Below are 17325 nucleotides of genomic sequence, written 5' to 3' on the forward strand. Positions count from 1 at the left end.
TCCGCGCAATACGCGATAATCCCGAACAGAAAATCGAGACACGTACCGCGGTGCATCGAGATCGTTCTCGCTTTCGAATCCTCCGAGTCTCTTGACTTTTCCGTGTCTCATCCGGCATACGTCGGACACGTTCCACGGTACCGCCAGAAACTCGACGGACGGTCGAATGCACGCGTTTCTGCTGAAACCTCGACGTTCAACTGCAAACAGAAATCACGAGTAGTCAGCATCGAAGCCAAGGGTAAGTCCAAGCGAAATTGCAACGAACTTCTGTCTTTTTTTTACCAAATGCAACGACACTGGCACGTCGTTACCACCCTGGTATTTCATATGCTGCACGCGTACGCGTTTCTATAATTCCATGGAGTTTCGATCGTTTCGACGAGCCTCTGCTATCGATCCTACCAATCTCGGCGACCTCGAGCTTAATCCTTTCGAGACGATATAACAAGGCGACTGCGGTTCTCGCGTTACCGTTTCTTTCTCTACGCGCGCCGCCTAGAAGGATACCTATTTGAAATCGGAAATTCGACCATTCTCCTCGGTGCTCGACGATATATCAATCTTCAACGGTTACGAGACTCTAAAGATGTCTAAGAGACGTCTGAAATCTCGAAGCGTTTCTCGGTATGTTGCACGTTTGACCGCATCGTTGCACGGCATAGCGGAAAGTTAGAAAATGCTCGCTTCGATGGCTCGGGGCCGAAGCGATCGCATGGGATCGCTTGTCGACAAATCGTCGATTTGGAGAAAGTAACAGAAATGTAAAACGGGGCGACATCGAAGCGAGGAGGCATCCAAACGTGCGCCGCGAAATCAGTCGTCGTTCCATTTTTTTCATTTCCATTTCCATTTGCCGATCGCTTATCACGAGGCTCCGTGCTCCGTGCTCCGATGTTTTCATTTTCGAATTCGGTCCCGTGGCATTCATTTACCCTGAACAGGTTCGGCGCGCACAGGCGATTTCCTACCGTCGCGACGCGACTATTCTCCCCATTTGTTCAACCCCGATTCTATCGCGTTTCCTACTTCGACTTGTTCTCTCGCAAAAGGGATCGGCGATTTTTACGAAACAAACGAGTTTCGAACGAATCAAAGTTGCACCGGGTGCCTCGTTACGCAACGGCCTTTACCTAAAAGTGTGGAAGCGCGCGCGAGTCGCATTTCTAACGTTACCGTCGCCGCCAGACGCACGATTGCGATCGCCGTCCTTCCGCGACACGTATTTCACAATGGAATAGAAATCGCGACGACAACAACACCGCCGTCTCTCTTTGCTGTAGGTACTCGCATCGGAACTTCTCGTTAATTTCGTGGAAATAGTTCGAATCGCCGCATCGATCGTCGAGGAAATAATTTGTTGATCGGACAGCGACGTTTCTTATGCAACGAAGAATTGCTGCCGCTATCGCATTCCATCTAGAAGAAGGTGAACTAGTTTTTCTCCCATAGTTTGCGTGTTAATGGAAAATACTGTTCGAGCCGCGCCGCTGCCGCGCCGGGCCGCGCGCCACCGCTCCCCGCGCGGCGCGCAGAGGCATTTTCTCGCTTTTGCTTTCATCGACGCTGCCTGGGTCATCGACGGAGCTTTTTAGACAAAATACAGAACGCGTTTCCGACCGTGATCGAAGTTGTAGTCGCAATCAAGGTCGCAGTCGCAGTCACTGTCGCAATCACAGTCGCGGTTTTATCGTCTAATTTTCGAGAACAAGAATCGCAAGAGAGGAACGCATGCGGGTAACAACGTTTTGTGTCGCGCCGCGTGTCTCCGTCCTCGGTAGTTCCAATTATCGTTGAACAATGGGTCGGTGTAATTATCGGAAAATGAGTAATATGCGACGATAAGACGGAAAATTGCTCGACAATAAGATGAAAAGTCCTCGACAATTCCACGTTACCTCATCTTCGAGTCGGTGCGCGCTTCGACTATCGTCCGGACGATAACGTGAAAGGGATTTTAAAAAATTTCCGTAGGGTGAGCTATACGCGAGATGTCTGTTCGCGAATCACGAGCAACGACGAGTACCGCCTATCAGCGTGGTTAAACGTTAACGTCGAGGACAACCCCGACGAGACGATCTCGAGCTCTTCTCGTTTGTCCCCAGAGCACACTCGAAAATTTCGAAAGCTCTCCCACAAATTCGAGATGACGATAGCAGTCGATGCGCGCTCGATGGTTTCGTCGAATCGATTTTCTAGCCCGGCATAGCCGATGAACGATCTATTCCACGCGCGTCCCGCCCGTGCCCGTGTTCGTATCGGTGTCCACTGTCTAATTCAAGAGCACGGTCATCGCAATCGCGCGTTCATCGTCCAACTATTATACATAGCCGTTTGAACGCGTCCGCGTCGTCTAGCCCCAGCCGCTCGTATCTTGTTTCACGGGATGGGCTCGTTAGTATTCTTTTCTTCGAGTTGCTTAATTCCGTTCGAGAAATCTAATCAGCCGTTCTTCCTTGATTAGCGTTCTAGAGAGCCGCGTTTCGAGGGGAACATTGCTCGCCTTTTTACCTTGAAGGTGAGGAAAGGATTCGGTTTCGTTGAACGAGCCGGAGACGCGCGAACAAGAGACGCAAGCCACGAGCCACTAGCCCATCGATCACTCACCAGCAACCACCGTGTTCATCTAACCCGAACCATCCGTTAGCCGTTGACCAGCAAGGATCTAAACGCACCTATTAGACCTTCATCCGAGTTACAGAGGGAATCAAAAGTTATGACAACATCCGATGGTGAGTCGTCTTTCTACAAGCTATCCCATTTCACGTTCCGTCCAAGCTTGGGTAAGGGCTCGAGCCTCGAAGCGTACGCGACGAAACGCTGAAACTTGTAACACCCGACTGCCCGTACTGTTGCGATTGCAATTATAGTCTCGGCGGAAAAGTGTCGTAACGTGCTCGATTATTCAAATACATACATACGTTCGCGTACGTAGTTGGTCGGTCGGTCGGTCGGTCGGTCGGTCGGTCGAGGATATGGAGACAAACTTAAACTCGTGTAGACGAAGAACGGAACAACGTTTGTTTGCCTGCAGATAAGAAAAATCAGTTTTGCACGTTCCACGGTTATCGTTTCATCGTTGATCGGTGAACTTCCAGCCAAACACGCACGAAATCCTATTTTGTCGCGCAAGGTAGAAACGCGTTCGAGTCTGCAGATAACCCGATAACGAATCGTCGACGCTGTCGAGTCGATTCCATATCGATACCGATCGAGTGTGAGACTGTTTTTCACGTGAATTTCAAGACGCGTGACATCAATACATACGAGTCTCGCAAAAAAATATCGTTGTAATACCGCACGAGTGTCTCCCGTCTCGTGACTCGATTCAATCACGATCGATAAGAAGACCGATAGCGCGAGTGGGACAATTAAAAAAAAAAGCACCGCATACCGTACCCGATAGCGTACTAGTATTTCCGGAAGTATTTTTACCGGTGAACGATATCTGATGCACGAATCAAAGTTTTCCACTCGTTACCTCTCTTTCCTCTTACACGTGCTCTTTAACCATGCAGGGGTAAAGGACGACCAAACGTCGAAAGTTCACTGGCAAAAGATTCATACGGGTCAAGACGAGGATATGGTAAGCTCTTTTCTTCTAATTCAATTTACCAAAGACACGTGTGCGCGACCTACAAAAAAACAATTCGTTTCAGCATATTTATGGGTTCGAGAGGAGCAACCTGAAACGTTTTCTGACTTTCCTGTCCTACGCGTTCACCGTCGGTTGTATCAGACTGTTCTTCCACTGGTATCCTCATCTTCACATCTACGCGACCCACAAGAAGTGCCCCTTGTATCGTGCCACCAAACTGCTCGTAACCGTAAGAATTCGAACATTACGTTTGTTGTTTACGTTGGTCGACGTATGCGCAATAGATAGAGAAACAAGTTCGTACGTTTGCTCATTCTCGTCTCTTCATTTTCTTCCGAAACACGCCGATTCGAACGCATCGTACGCGCGCGAAAACTCTCTCTCTCTCTCTCTCTCTCTCTCTCTCTCTCTCTCTCTCTTCCTCTCTCTCTCCGTTTCGCTTCCACATGCTCGCAATTGTTTTTCTCAGTTATTGTCATCGTGATCGCGATCGTTGTTCTTGTCCTTGTTTTTACTACCGATGCAAGCAAATATTTAATAATCATCGTCGATGGACGATGCGATTACCCACTAGGATAATTATCAAGGAAAGTACACGTCCTACTTCGTGAAGGAAGTAAAAACCGTTTCCGCCAAGGACCTGAGGTTAGTTCGAGCAACTTTTTACTATTATTACTTGAATTACGCGGCGACGATCGCACAGCGTCGAACAAAATTGTGAACAAAGGATAAATTTGTCGTTTCTGTTGGCTAGCTCGCACGAATTGTCGAGAGTTTTCGGCGAAAGCGACAGGCATCTCGTCGAAAAGGTCAGGTCGAAGAAGCTACCGATTCGTTTGGAGAATGGCACGCAACGCGAACTCTTCGAGTATAGAGCTTTTTGGTGCAAAAAGCAGTGTTACGTTTGGGACGCCCAACAAAACACGTTCTCCAGATTAGTCGGTCTGGATAGGTACACGCTGTGCTCGGATCTGCACGCGAACAGCAATCAGGGTCTTTCGAAGGAGGAACAGTGTCTCAGGTATTTGACGAACGACTACGCAGAGCTAAGTAGAAACGGACGGATCTATGGTTGATTCGAAATTGAAAACTGATCGTTTCAGGCGAATCGTCTACGGGAGCAACGCGATCGGTGTGCCTGTTCAGAGCATCGGCACGCTGCTGGTACTGGAGGTTCTGAATCCGTTCTACATATTCCAAGTGTTCACGCTGTGCGTTTGGTTCGCGGAAGAGTACCTCTATTATACCGCGGCGATCATATGCATGTCATTGTTTGGAATTACAAGTTCCATAATACAGACCCGCAAGGTAGAAAGATCGTTGCGTTTGGTGTCCAGGGCAACGCAATTCGGTTCGATGCAACGCTACTCGCGACGGCGGTCCTTGCTGAGATCGGTCCTCTGTTTTAGAATCAGGTCAATCTGCGGAGCACCGTCGCGTCAACGGAGACGATTCGTGTACGCAGAGGTCCTTCGCTATTGGAAACTGTACCGTGCAGCGACTTGGTTCCAGGCGATATCATAGAGTTGCCTTCTCATCGGGCCACCGTGGTATGCGACGCGGTTCTCTTAAACGGACAATGTATATTAAACGAATCCATGCTGACCGGTGAGCCGTCGAGTCCTCCAACTGATCGGATTATCCTCCCCGATAGCAAATCTGATCTATACGAATTTCAGGAGAGTCGGTGCCAGTCACAAAAACCCCGTTACCCTCGCAACACGTACTTTACGAGCCAAAAGAGTGTTCCCATCATACGATATTCAACGGCACCAGCATCATTCAGACCAGGTACTCCTAGAGCATCGAAACGCAACACCTATAATCTATGTATCTGTAATCTATCTATAATCGACGGTCTATATATATCTCGCAATCTAACAGATGCCACGGGAATGGTCCAGTTCTCGCACGAGTCATTCGAACAGGTTTCCACACGAACAAGGGTGGTCTGGTCGCCGCTATCCTGTACCCACCGCCGGCGGACTTCAAATTCGATCAAGACTCCTACAAATTTATCGGCATCCTCGCCGTCATCGCCAGCTGCGGCTTCATTTACACCATCGCATCCAAGGTACGGTTTTCTTGAAATCGTCTCCCTTTCGATTCCCTGGTAAAGATACACGGAACACGGAATCATTCCCGATCGTTAACGAACGTTTCTCTTCAGGCTTCCAGAGGAGTGGCGATTGGCGATATCGCCATAAAGGCATTGGACATAATAACGATAGTGGTTCCTCCGGCGCTTCCCGCAGCGGTGACTGTAGGAAAACTGTATGCTCAGACGCGACTGAAAAGAGCACAGATCTATTGTATAAACAACAGAGTTATCAACGTGTCCGGTAGTATAAATTGCGTTTGTTTCGACAAGGTGAGGCTCTTTTATGCCCTTGTCCAACCAAATCGGAATCGAAACGATATACCTTTAATAATACTTTTCCTTTTTCACGGTGCTCTGTAGACAGGAACGTTGACTGAGGACGGCTTGGACATGTGGGGAATCGTACCCTCCACGAACGGTGTTCTCGGAGAACCGGAAAAGAGCATTCCCAATTTGAAGAACCATCCTCTTTTCGAAGGCATGCTGGTTTGTCACAGTTTGACTCTAATAGACGACCAACTCTGCGGAGATCCTCTGGACGTCAAGGTATTTTCGATCAAATCGAGAGAACCAACATGATCCTGTTCGCGTTCATCCGTTCGATTAACGCCTAGCGCGTCATTCTACCCGCAGATGTTTGAGAGCACCGGCTGGTTACTGGAAGAACCCGACACCATCGACCGAAGCAAATCGAACAAGTACGATCCCGTTACAGCGATGGTTGTCAAATCGAGGAAGAACGAGGAAAATTCGTCCGCCGATGAAATTGGAATAGTGCAACAATATCAATTCTCGAGCTCTCTGCAACGAATGTCCGTGATAGCGCGCGAATCAGGCTCGGCAACTTATAAAGCTTACACAAAGGGATCGCCTGAAATGATCCTTAGTCTGAGCAAACCGGAAACTGTCCCGAAAGACATTCTGTTCAGCTTGAGACGGTACACGGAACAAGGCTATCGCGTTATAGCCATGGGCCGCACGGAATTCACTGGAGATAGCGCCAAGGTAAAAACAATACGTTTGTGGGCCTACGGCCTAACACCTACCACCTATCATCATCTGTTTTCTTCGATTAATGACAAAACGATTATTAAAACGTTTCTTGTAGATCACAAAACTACCTCGCGACATAGTCGAACAGAACCTTGAGTTTCTCGGTTTCGTCATCATGGAAAACAGACTGAAAGCACCAACGAAAGCAGTTATCCAGGAACTGAAGTCGGCTGACATGCACGTTCTAATGATTACTGGTAAATGAGGCCACAGCAATCGTTCATTATCCTATACTATTGTAGAATACTATTCCTCTGCAGCTGTGTGTGTGTGTGTGTTTGTTTGTTTATGTGTGTGCGCGCACGCAGGTGTATATCGTAGTAGAAAGTGAAATGACTGATTTGAAATGTCTGTTGCCTGTTACATGCACCGTAATGAAACAAGTTATTCCAGGGGATAATATCCAAACTGCTGTGAGCGTTGCAAAAGAATGTGGCATTTTGTCACCGCAAGAGACTGTGATAGACGTCACTATAGTTACGAAAGAAAACAAGATGGAACCAGAGATTTATTTTAATGCTCAAAAATTACCCCCTAAACCGGTAATTTCGCTCAATCGTATATACTTGCATACATACATACGCGTACGAGTAATTCGTGCGCATCGAAGAAGCATTTTTGAATTTTTGGTTTGAATTTCACCATTTCTTTGTAGAATCCCGACAACAAGAAACTAAGGATTACCGAGTTGCGAGACATAGAACAAAGTATAGGCAGTCGTAATTATCGGTTCGCGTTAACAGGTCAATCGTGGCAATTGTTGCGCGAGCATTATCCGGACATTGTGTCGAGAATTTGTGTACGCGGTGCGATATTTGCTAGGATGACCAGCGATCAAAAACAACAATTAGTGCTGGAACTGATGCATCTTGGTTATTATGTTGGTATGCGTCGAACCGTTCGTACACGATTCTCTAGAACTTTTTCATTATTCAAATAGGAATCGACATTAACACTTTGTAAATATTGTAGCCATGTGCGGCGATGGTGCAAACGACTGCGGTGCTTTGCGAGCAGCGCACGCTGGTGTATCCTTGTCCGAGGCAGAATCCAGGTAATCTTTTAAACCTGAACCTTATCGTAGCGTACGTGTTACAAGTATTGAAATTGTGCCGAAAAATACTCATTGTCGGTACAGAGCTGCAGAGAAACAAAGGCATCGACTTTTGCTGCACCCTCCAGTGTTGCGACGTTAGTTGAATCAAGTTCAACTGACCATTCAAGGCTACGGCTACGTGTCGCGCGTAACTCTAATGCCTTACAAATTCACACACAACACGCAAGTCTACATATATGCACACGCGTGTGCGTACGCGTACGAGCGTCTATACGAATGGATTGCATAGAATTGCTTAATTTGTTTATCGGTAAATTACTAAACCGTGTTGTTAACAGGCCGTTTTCATTCCCAAACACGTAATCCATCGATTCGCATATATCGTGAAATCGCTAGCAAGCCTATTTGCTTTCTATTTCGTTCCGATTATTAAATGACCCTGATCGTAGAGAAGGATAGTATCGACACCAATGTTACCTTTGACCAACGCTTATTTTTCTTTTGTTTGTTTTCTTTGTTGTATAGCGTTGCTAGTCCATTCACGTCGAAGGTACCTGACATTACTTGCGTTCCAAAGGTAATCAGGGAAGGTCGTGCCGCCTTGGTGACATCGTTTGGAATCTTCAAATTCATGGTGATCTATTCTTTGACAGAGTTTCTATCCGTGATAATCCTTTATTCCATCGACTCGAATTTAACGGATCTAGAGTTCTTGTTCATCGACATTTGCCTGATCGTTAATTTCGCTTCATTCTTCGGTAAAACACGGGCATACGAGGACAAGCTGGTGAAGAAACCTCCGATGACTAGCCTTTTAAGTTTTACGACGATCTTTTCCCTGATTGTACATATGTTAATTATGACCATATTTCAAGCTTCGGCTTATCACATGGTTCGTACCTTTTCTTGGTATACTCCATTTGTTTACACGGGCAAATCGGACATGTGCTACGAAAACTATTCGGTCTTCTGCGTCTCCATGTTCCAATACATAACTATGGCAGTGATATTCTCCCGCGGAAAGCCGTATCGAAAAGCCATTTACACAAATATTACCTTAATCGTTTCTCTTATTCTACTTACTACTATTTGTATGTACATTACCGTCTACCCTGCCAACTGGATAGTGAATTTACTCATGCTACAGGTACCTCCAACTTATGACTGGAAAATTATAATTTTAGCTCTCGCTGTAGTAAATTTTGTAGTTTGCATTTTCGTTGAGATGTTCCTGATAGAATATGTGATAGAGATGAAATTAAAGTCAAAGTTCTACAGACCCGAGAAATCGAAGAAAGAGTATCTAAGGGTGAATCACGAATTACAACATGACTCGAGTTGGCCGAACCTCAACAGGGATCTACCCGTTTTACCGTTAACGCCAAGCGTAGGAAACATGCTCAACGTGTCCTACACAAACGAACATTGTTACCCGATGAACGTCAACGATAACGATCTACCTGGCATGGGATCGCTTCATCATGCCGTAGAATCGAATAAGGACGGCAAAAGTTTGCACGGGTTCGATAATCGCGCGTTCATTAACGACGAATCAACGCGAAACATAAACATGATAACTAGATTTTAAGACGGTATGCCGAGTCAGAATATTTTTCAACCATTGATATCGGGCACCGAAACGATTACATCCAGTATTTGTACAAAAGTATTATTGCGATAATTCTAAAACGGTAACAAATATTCTAGTACGAGACAATGGCTCAAAACGAACGTAAAATACGAAATAACGACATTCCTTATCGCTTTTTAATTATTCTTGTACCTAAACACAAACAAGCCTAATATATCCTTTTTATTTTCGTTGCCGAAATGTGATTATATTATGATTTCGACGATTGCATTCCACTAGAAAATTCTTTGAAATTTTCCCAATGCAAGAACATGTTAATTAGTTGATCAATGAAACAAGACATCGTTTCTTCGAGGTATTTTACCTATGAAACGATACATAGAGACAGAATCATTATTTATTATCGGAACATTGTTTCTTATTTAATAGAAAATTTGAGCATCCAAAAAATAAAACAAATTACAGATCATAAGACGAGATTGTTTTTCATCTGCCGAGCCAATGATTTCAATTTTCTTAGCATTCTCTGTAATATATGTAAATCATAATATAAACCTGCGTATACATATAGTAGTTACAGAAATCGTATTTTCTATATTATATTCACCTATAATGTCATTTTGATTCTCCAAGAGTTCTTTTTCAATCCAATTCCTATAGCGAAGTATGACTTTATTTATTGTTTGTATCGTATTTTCGTGTATCTTGGGCTTCAAAAGAAGACCAGGTAAAGTTGAAATGAATTCCTTGAGTGCGTGTTCCCTGAGATGCATTAACAAAATAGAATTCTCAAGGAATCATTTAAAACAGTACATGTAGAATGCAATACTATAAATGCAAATAGTTGTACCTGTGCAGTTCATGTAAAGTATGATCTAACATGATGTCACCAATAGTGGAGAACAGATGTAACTCTAATTCTTGTTTTGGTCGATTACAGCACGCATTCACAACTATTTGGAGGGTCTCGCTAAGATCAAGATTTTGTTTGTACCAAATTTTACTTGCTTTCAGAAATAGTGTTCTCAATAGTTTTATCAATTGGGGTAAAACAATATTACATGTGCTTGACCAGTTCTCGAGGTTTTCTGTAGGACAGAAGAGAAATAGAGTTTATGTATGTATAAAAGAGCAACAATTGTCTAAAGGATAAATTGTTTTTACGATTGTGAACTTGCCATTTAGGTATTTAAGTACAGATGTAGAATAAATTTTACTTAATTTAGGTAAAGTCTTGTCGTCGCAGTGCACAGCTGTAAACCACACATAAATCTGACAAAGTCCTAAATTATGTGCTAAACAAGCGTTATACGATTTGTCGTCAATGAAATCGTCTTGACGTTTTCTGCTCCTTATGGAACCCAAAAAACTGTCAGATGTTCCATGTTTGTTATAAGGAAATTTTGAGAGAAAATTTTTTACAAAAACGTTTTCAAAGTTATTTTTAAACCAATATTTTATGTTCACGTCGCATTCAGCGTCCAATATGTCTATGCATTCGATTATCATTTGTATAATTTCTACAGCGCTTTTCAATAATTCGAATGCTTCTGCAGTTATCAGTTGTAACGAAACATCCATGTTCTTCACTTCTGGGCATACTTCCATCCAGCTTTCGAATATAAGCGGCATCAACATTTCGACATATTTCACAAGCTCCTCTACGCTTAAAGCTTTTTCAGTAGAGCTTTCTTTCAAATTGTTCCGTTGCTCAAAATCAATTTTACAATCCTTTAAATATGTATTCACATGAACAGGGACATATCTAGTATTCTTATTTACATGTACAATTCGCGCAGTCACGTTTGAGCTAACAGTCTGCTGTAGTTTATACAAATTTACAATTGAGCTGAATATAGCAGCCAATCTTTCCAACACTTTTATCCTCCACTTTACATTAGTACTTTTTGAGTTTAATGTTGTTGTCAACTGCCTTCCAGGCTTCATTTCACCATGTAATCTAGAGATCATATCTAAAAAATTTGGCAAAACTTTTTTACTATTTTCTGCCAAAATGATGCTGCAATTTTGCGCAAGTATATCTAAAAAGACCAATGCATCTTCCTTAATACGAGGATCTATATGCGTCATGGCACACTTCAAATACGAAATCAGAACATCGGAATATGGATTCAGTTGATCGTTGGATATTGGCGACAGAATTAAACTTAAAACTTTAAAGGAATCGTGCCTTATGCTTCTTTCTTTGTCAAGTGACAACGCACAAATGCCTTGTAACAGAGAACCAAATTGTAAATTTAACAAGTCCAAAGAATGTTTGGATAAGATTTCTTTCAATTCCCTTATGGCTTCCTGTCTAACTGTTGAATTATGATGTTGAAGACGTATGAGTAAATCCTAAAAATTATAATTATATTTTACTAAGTGATCTATCTGTATAAAATACATAATATTAAATGTAATTTTACCTTAACGTTAAGCTTTCTTCTGCTAAGAATTTCTGTATCATCTCGTTGTTTTAACTGTTCGCGTATTACAATTTTCTTAACCTTAAACGTTGCATCCGTAACGTTCAATCCTTTCGGTAATTCCTTCGTTTTCTTCGCTTTCAATTTCACTTTTGCCTTTTCAGACTTTAAATGTTTTAAATGCTTGTGACCCTTAGCCATGATTTATATCAATATAATTTCCTAGAAAACATTTCTCTTTAGGTTAGCGGCTAAATCAATATGCACATACTAAGAATACGATTTATAAATATTATAATTTAAAATGTGTTATAAAAATTGTCATACAAATATGTAATTTACTATAAAATATACAACGGTACATTTGTGTTTTGGATACACATGAAACTTAAAATTGTGGACTATAGGGACCACGATAAGGACATTATGGCCAATAAGGACAGTGCCTTGTTACAGTAAGGTGACATAAGGGGAATTTGGACTTAGTTAATATGTACGTACGTACATACATTGTTTTACATACAACAGTCTAAGGGCCTGATGTAGCTCTTATAAAATATTAGGTTATGTACCCACGCGTCTTAAATCGTCGAATGTCGGATGTCATATCACATGTGTGCATGTGCAGAAAGTTTCTATACATAGTAGGATATACGTCTTTAATGAGCTGTCATAAGTGAGAAATGTAACGTAAGTCTGCTAAATTTGAACGTAGATGATAATGGATACATTATATGTAATATAATTCCGTACCTTGAAAAGAAACGAGGGATACATACCTACGTGCTTATAAATGCGTCGAGAAATGCTTAATTGTACAAATAAAGTAAAGGTACCGTGCTCAGCATTTTTGTCAAATCATTCTACAGCAAAAGGTTAGACTAACATTTTTCTAACATGTTTATGTTCTTGAATTGGAAATCATTAATTCAATTATGTATGTACAGTTTACAATGTTAACAGTGCTAACTTTTTTTTTTTACCAAAACTCTCTACTGGCATTAAACATTCTACTCTTTTTCTACTAAAAATATATTGTAATGACATCATTAAGATGTTTTCGGTAAAATTTTTAACTATTTCACTTATGTTGTAAATATACCTAATCTCTTATCGATATATCCGTTTGACAACGTAATAGAGCGCATTAGAAAATTATTTTATTTCTTTGAGAATGAAAATAGAATAAAATTCCACTTTCTTTTTAATTTTTTAATTAATTTCTTTTGTGTAACATAAAATTTAGTCGATTGAATTATAAATTGCAACAAAGCTTACATAATCGTGTCGCGATACGATACGAAATACAATGTTCTTGTAAAGATAAGCTTCTGTATGATCCAAATGATTAGTTGTGGTTATAATGATACACATCAGATTTTAAAATAACTGAATAAAACGTTTCATATTATTTTTCAGGCATTCTTCTTAATTAATAGCTGACCTTAAGCTTAATATAATATAGAAATGAAAACAATGAATTGATATTTCTACTTTTCCATGGAAAAAAGGCAAACAAGAGATAATTCAAAATGAATATTACAATGACTTACTGTCCTCCAAATATAACGTTTACTGAAATCTGGGTAGACCATGGAATGTCAAAATGTTTCATGGATACCATTAGTACTGTTGCAATTTCATTATATCTGTTGATTTTTGGTACAATACAATTATGGATGTACCGTAAATATGGAACAGAAAATGCTGCATCTTTGTTACCAGAAAATAAGCTTTATATTCTACAAAAGTTTCTCTTATATTTTGTTCCAATACTTAGTGTACTGAGAATAATCTTGCAAGGTACAATTTTAGATGATAAAAGGGTTTATGGTTATATGGTAGGTAATCTATAAAATAATTTATTTACATTATGGTAATACTTAATCATTGAATTTTTTGTTATTTTAATGCTTTTAGATTCTTACAACAGTTTTAAATGTAATTGTGTATCCGTACTCTGTGTACCTATTAAAGATGGAAAGAAATACGTTGCTACCCAGTGTGCCATCACGTGGTAATGGGATTGTTTTGTTAGGTTTTTGGACCTTGTCATTTGTTGTTGAAAATCTTGTTTTTGTTAATATTGAGAAGCTGGAATGGTGGTTTCATCTTAACACGTAAGTTTTGGAGAATAACGTTGAAACAGCAGCACACAGTGTTTTGAGTATTGCTTGTAGTGGAACACTTTCTATATATACTTGATGCTATTTACAGATTGTCTGATCAAATCGAGATGGCACTGTTTGTTCTGCGTTATGTCACGAAATTGGTTATCTTTGCCTTAGGACTCAAAGCCCCGGGACTATCTGGTAACTTTGATCCAGAATATCGTACTTTACCAGATGGCCCAACTACACGGCCAAGATATTATCAAGGTGTAAGTCACAGTAATATAATCTATCAATAAAAAAAGCTTGTAATTGTAACGTTCCCCATTTATCCAAATTATAATATAATAATTATAATTTATGGTATAATCTTATATTTATAATGTAATATAATTGAATATATTTCATAATACTACAATTTTTAGAGACCCGACGATACATCTTCTCCATGGAAGAATGCTTGGTATAAGGTGAAAGTTTTAGCACCGTTTCTATGGCCTAAAAACAGCTACATGCTTCAACTGAGGGTTGCTATTTGTTTTGCGTTACTTATACTTGGACGTTTAATAAATGTATATGTCCCAATTTATAATGGAAAAATCGCGGACAGTATTACTGGTCATCCCAGATCATTCAGGTACATAACACTTTCGAAGAGATTCTTAAATGTCTATAAGAATTGTATCGACGGTATATTTCATCTAAGATCCTTCTAATAGGTGGGATTTCGTATTAATATATGTAGGATTCAAATTCTTGCAAGGAGGAGGTACAGGTTCCATGGGAGCACTTAATAATGCTAGATCGTATTTGTGGATACGAATACAACAGTACACTACTAGAGAAATTGAAGTGGAGTTGTTCAGGTAATTATTTCGCGAGATGTTTATATTTAAATCCAGTCGGATCATGCGACATTCGCACTGTATTTTTACAATAACTATTTTTATAGACATTTGCATAGTCTGAGTTTACGCTGGCATCTTGGGAGGAAAACCGGAGAAGTGTTAAAAGCTATGGATCGTGGGACGGATTCTATAAACAATCTTCTCAATTACGTTCTCTTTTCCATTGTACCGACAATCGTTGACATTATCGTAGCCGTTGTATTTTTCATAAGCGCATTTAACAAGTGGTTCGGATTAATCGTATTTACAACTATGAGTCTCTATATAGGTGAGCACGTCATTATATAAATATATTCTACATCTTTTTTATATTTTATAAACTACGTTTTTATCAGTCGCAACAATCATGGTTACCGAGTGGCGTACAAAGTACCAAAGACGCATGAACCTGGCAGATAATGCTCAGAGAGCACAAAGTGTTGACAGTCTACTCAATTTCGAGACAGTCAAATATTATGGAGCAGAAGCATATGAAGTGGATAGCTTTAGGAAAGCTATTATAACGTTCCAAGCAGAAGAATGGATGTCGATGGTTACGTTAAATATATTAAATACCTTACAAAATATAATAGTTTGCAGTGGCCTGCTAGCTGGATCTTTACTTTGTGTACACATGGTTAGAATGCGCAAAATAATTTTCATACCATTTAAACTTTAACAAAATCAATTATATACCTGTAATAAATTGTTTTTAGGTTGTGAACGATCAAGGTTTAACACTTGGCGATTATGTCTTATTTACAACTTACATCATGCAACTTTACGTGCCATTAAATTGGTTTGGAACATATTACCGGTAAACTATGATTCGTTCACATTTATTAAATTTATAATATACCATTCGCTTGAAAAATATTTATCTCTTACAGCGCGATACAAAAGAATTTCATTGACATGGAAAATATGTTTGACCTCCTCCGAGAAGACCAGGAAATAATCGATGCGCCAAGCGCAGGACCATTGATAGTAAAAAATGGTCAAGTGGAATTTTCGAATGTGACATTTGGTTACAGTCCCGAGAAAATTATTTTGAAGAATGTTAGCTTCATTGTACCGGCAGGGAAAAGCGTTGCTTTGGTTGGACCATCTGGAGCTGGAAAGTCGACTATAGTACGGTTATTGTTCAGGTTCTATGATATAGATCAAGGTGCGATATTGATCGACGGGCAGAATATAAAGACGGTAAAGCAGGATTCCTTACGACGAGCCATAGGTGTTGTACCTCAAGACACAGTGTTATTTAACAACACTATAAAATATAATATTCAATATGGTCGTATTGAGGCTGTAAGCGCTGATGTAATTGCGGCAGCTAACAGTGCAGATATTCATGAACGGATTCTCACGTTTCCAAGTGGCTACGAAACACAGGTACGTACTGTTTGCTTTTTCTTCTTAATTCGCATTTAATTTGATGACGTTTTATTAATGGTTTAAATTCTGTGTTTTCATTCGAAATGCTTAGGTCGGCGAAAGAGGTCTTCGCTTGAGCGGTGGAGAAAAACAACGTATTGCTATCGCGCGAACAATATTAAAAGAACCAGTAATTGTACTTCTAGATGAAGCTACAAGTGCACTTGACACCCATACGGAGCGTAATATTCAAGCAGCGTTGAGTAGAGTGTGCTCAAATCGAACAACTATTATCATAGCGCACCGATTGTCCACGATAATACACGTCGATGAAATCCTTGTTTTGAAAGATGGAGAAATCGTAGAAAGAGGCAAACACGAAGAGCTTATTTCTCACAACGGAATATATTATTCCATGTGGCAAGCGCAGCTACAAAATGATCAAGATGTTGCTAAATTGTCGAGCGATGTTCAATCGGAGGCGAACGCATCAACATCTTAAAGAAAAAGAACAAAAATTTCGATCGTTCACTTACATTTTCTGGAAAGAAAAAGCGCTTGTACGTTTTTCTAGAAAACCATAAGAACTTACCTTTGTTGACTTTTACTCATCTTATCGAGTATTTGATTAAAAAGTAAATTATGAATTTTTAGTGCAGAGCATTACCGTTCTGTTTATTATACATTTTCCTCACATATACGTGTAAGAATAAAAATGTGATAATAATCAGTTTTACAGTCCTAATTAGAGACTAGCATGTTTTGCATTAATGTTTTTAAGAATAAATGAAATATTTCATAATAGAAGTTTCACTTTTTTATGGGATAAAATTGGGAATAAAAACAACATAATGTACACATAGTATTTGCAAAACCTTTACTTTTTTATGGCCCACACCTAAGTGTTAGCTTTAAACAAAAAATTCTGTAAGAAGATTTCATGAAAATCGTTTATGACGTTCGTTGGATCGTCGTTCATTGAATCAAATGACATTAAAAAATTCCTAGCTTTCTTGATCTTCCGTTGTGTCAGCAGTTCTACTTGCGAATGCCCCATCGGGTACCCAACCTGACTCGTCAATAGGATCTGTTACAGTCTCCTCTTGTGACCCCCAAAAATAGTA

General features: G+C 40.4%; 3 protein-coding genes across 14 annotated transcripts; 2 read left to right on the plus strand and 1 right to left on the minus strand.

Annotated features, from left to right (window-relative positions):
- Positions 1 to 187: 187 nt before the first annotated feature.
- LOC144468480 (polyamine-transporting ATPase 13A3) lies at positions 188 to 11834 on the plus strand. Of its 2 annotated transcripts, none has more exons than XM_078177984.1 (17): positions 188 to 241; positions 3519 to 3586; positions 3660 to 3827; positions 4173 to 4243; positions 4353 to 4619; positions 4702 to 4906; positions 5008 to 5206; positions 5278 to 5389; positions 5483 to 5672; positions 5769 to 5969; positions 6060 to 6245; positions 6333 to 6704; positions 6808 to 6949; positions 7146 to 7294; positions 7408 to 7636; positions 7725 to 7806; positions 8335 to 11834. In XM_078177984.1, the coding sequence occupies exons 2-17, from the start codon at positions 3584 to 3586 to the stop codon at positions 9395 to 9397; spliced, it is 3639 nt and encodes a 1212-aa protein (XP_078034110.1). In that variant the 5' UTR covers positions 188 to 241; positions 3519 to 3583; the 3' UTR covers positions 9398 to 11834. The 2 variants fall into 2 exon arrangements, with proteins under 2 accessions (XP_078034110.1, XP_078034109.1); XM_078177983.1 differs by lacking the exon at positions 188 to 241 and adding an exon at positions 2582 to 2732.
- On the minus strand, positions 9780 to 12696 carry LOC144468494 (testis-expressed protein 10 homolog). Of its 9 annotated transcripts, none has more exons than XM_078178021.1 (6): positions 12609 to 12696; positions 11830 to 12051; positions 10579 to 11758; positions 10251 to 10488; positions 10008 to 10162; positions 9780 to 9926 (listed from the first exon to the last, which is right to left on the minus strand). In XM_078178021.1, exons 2-6 carry the CDS (start codon positions 12028 to 12030, stop codon positions 9823 to 9825), a joined length of 1878 nt encoding a protein of 625 aa, XP_078034147.1. In that variant the 5' UTR covers positions 12031 to 12051; positions 12609 to 12696; the 3' UTR covers positions 9780 to 9822. The 9 variants fall into 9 exon arrangements, with proteins under 9 accessions (XP_078034147.1, XP_078034148.1, XP_078034143.1 ...); XM_078178022.1 differs by lacking the exon at positions 12609 to 12696 and adding an exon at positions 12402 to 12436; XM_078178017.1 differs by lacking the exon at positions 12609 to 12696 and adding an exon at positions 12339 to 12436.
- Positions 12382 to 17066, plus strand: Hmt-1 (ABC transporter ATP-binding protein/permease Hmt-1). Of its 3 annotated transcripts, none has more exons than XM_078178008.1 (11): positions 12382 to 12519; positions 13249 to 13670; positions 13750 to 13949; positions 14047 to 14209; positions 14366 to 14577; positions 14660 to 14806; positions 14893 to 15116; positions 15184 to 15464; positions 15544 to 15644; positions 15718 to 16219; positions 16314 to 17066. In XM_078178008.1, exons 2-11 carry the CDS (start codon positions 13362 to 13364, stop codon positions 16701 to 16703), a joined length of 2529 nt encoding a protein of 842 aa, XP_078034134.1. In that variant the 5' UTR covers positions 12382 to 12519; positions 13249 to 13361; the 3' UTR covers positions 16704 to 17066. The 3 variants fall into 3 exon arrangements, with proteins under 3 accessions (XP_078034134.1, XP_078034132.1, XP_078034133.1); XM_078178006.1 differs by having other exon boundaries at positions 12443 to 12704; XM_078178007.1 differs by having other exon boundaries at positions 12443 to 12661.
- Positions 17067 to 17325: the final 259 nt, after the last annotated feature.

Source organism: Augochlora pura, chromosome 4, assembly GCF_028453695.1.
Source record: "Augochlora pura isolate Apur16 chromosome 4, APUR_v2.2.1, whole genome shotgun sequence".
Lineage (NCBI taxonomy): Eukaryota > Metazoa > Arthropoda > Insecta > Hymenoptera > Halictidae > Augochlora > Augochlora pura.

Coding starts and splice junctions, on each gene's coding strand:
- LOC144468480 (XM_078177983.1), top strand. Junction 5,673..5,768: donor TTTACACCATCGCATCCAAG/GTACGGTTTTCT, acceptor GTTTCTCTTCAG/GCTTCCAGAGGAGTGGCGAT. Junction 6,705..6,807: donor TCACTGGAGATAGCGCCAAG/GTAAAAACAATA, acceptor CGTTTCTTGTAG/ATCACAAAACTACCTCGCGA.
- LOC144468494 (XM_078178021.1), bottom strand. CDS start 12,030: ATGGCTAAGGGTCACAAGCATTTAAAACATTTAAAGTCTGAAAAGGCA. Junction 11,759..11,829: donor GAAGAAAGCTTAACGTTAAG/GTAAAATTACAT, acceptor TATAATTTTTAG/GATTTACTCATACGTCTTCA. Junction 9,927..10,007: donor GAATCAAAATGACATTATAG/GTGAATATAATA, acceptor CATATATTACAG/AGAATGCTAAGAAAATTGAA.
- Hmt-1 (XM_078178008.1), top strand. CDS start 13,362: ATGAATATTACAATGACTTACTGTCCTCCAAATATAACGTTTACTGAA. Junction 14,578..14,659: donor GGTCATCCCAGATCATTCAG/GTACATAACACT, acceptor TCCTTCTAATAG/GTGGGATTTCGTATTAATAT. Junction 16,220..16,313: donor CAAGTGGCTACGAAACACAG/GTACGTACTGTT, acceptor CGAAATGCTTAG/GTCGGCGAAAGAGGTCTTCG.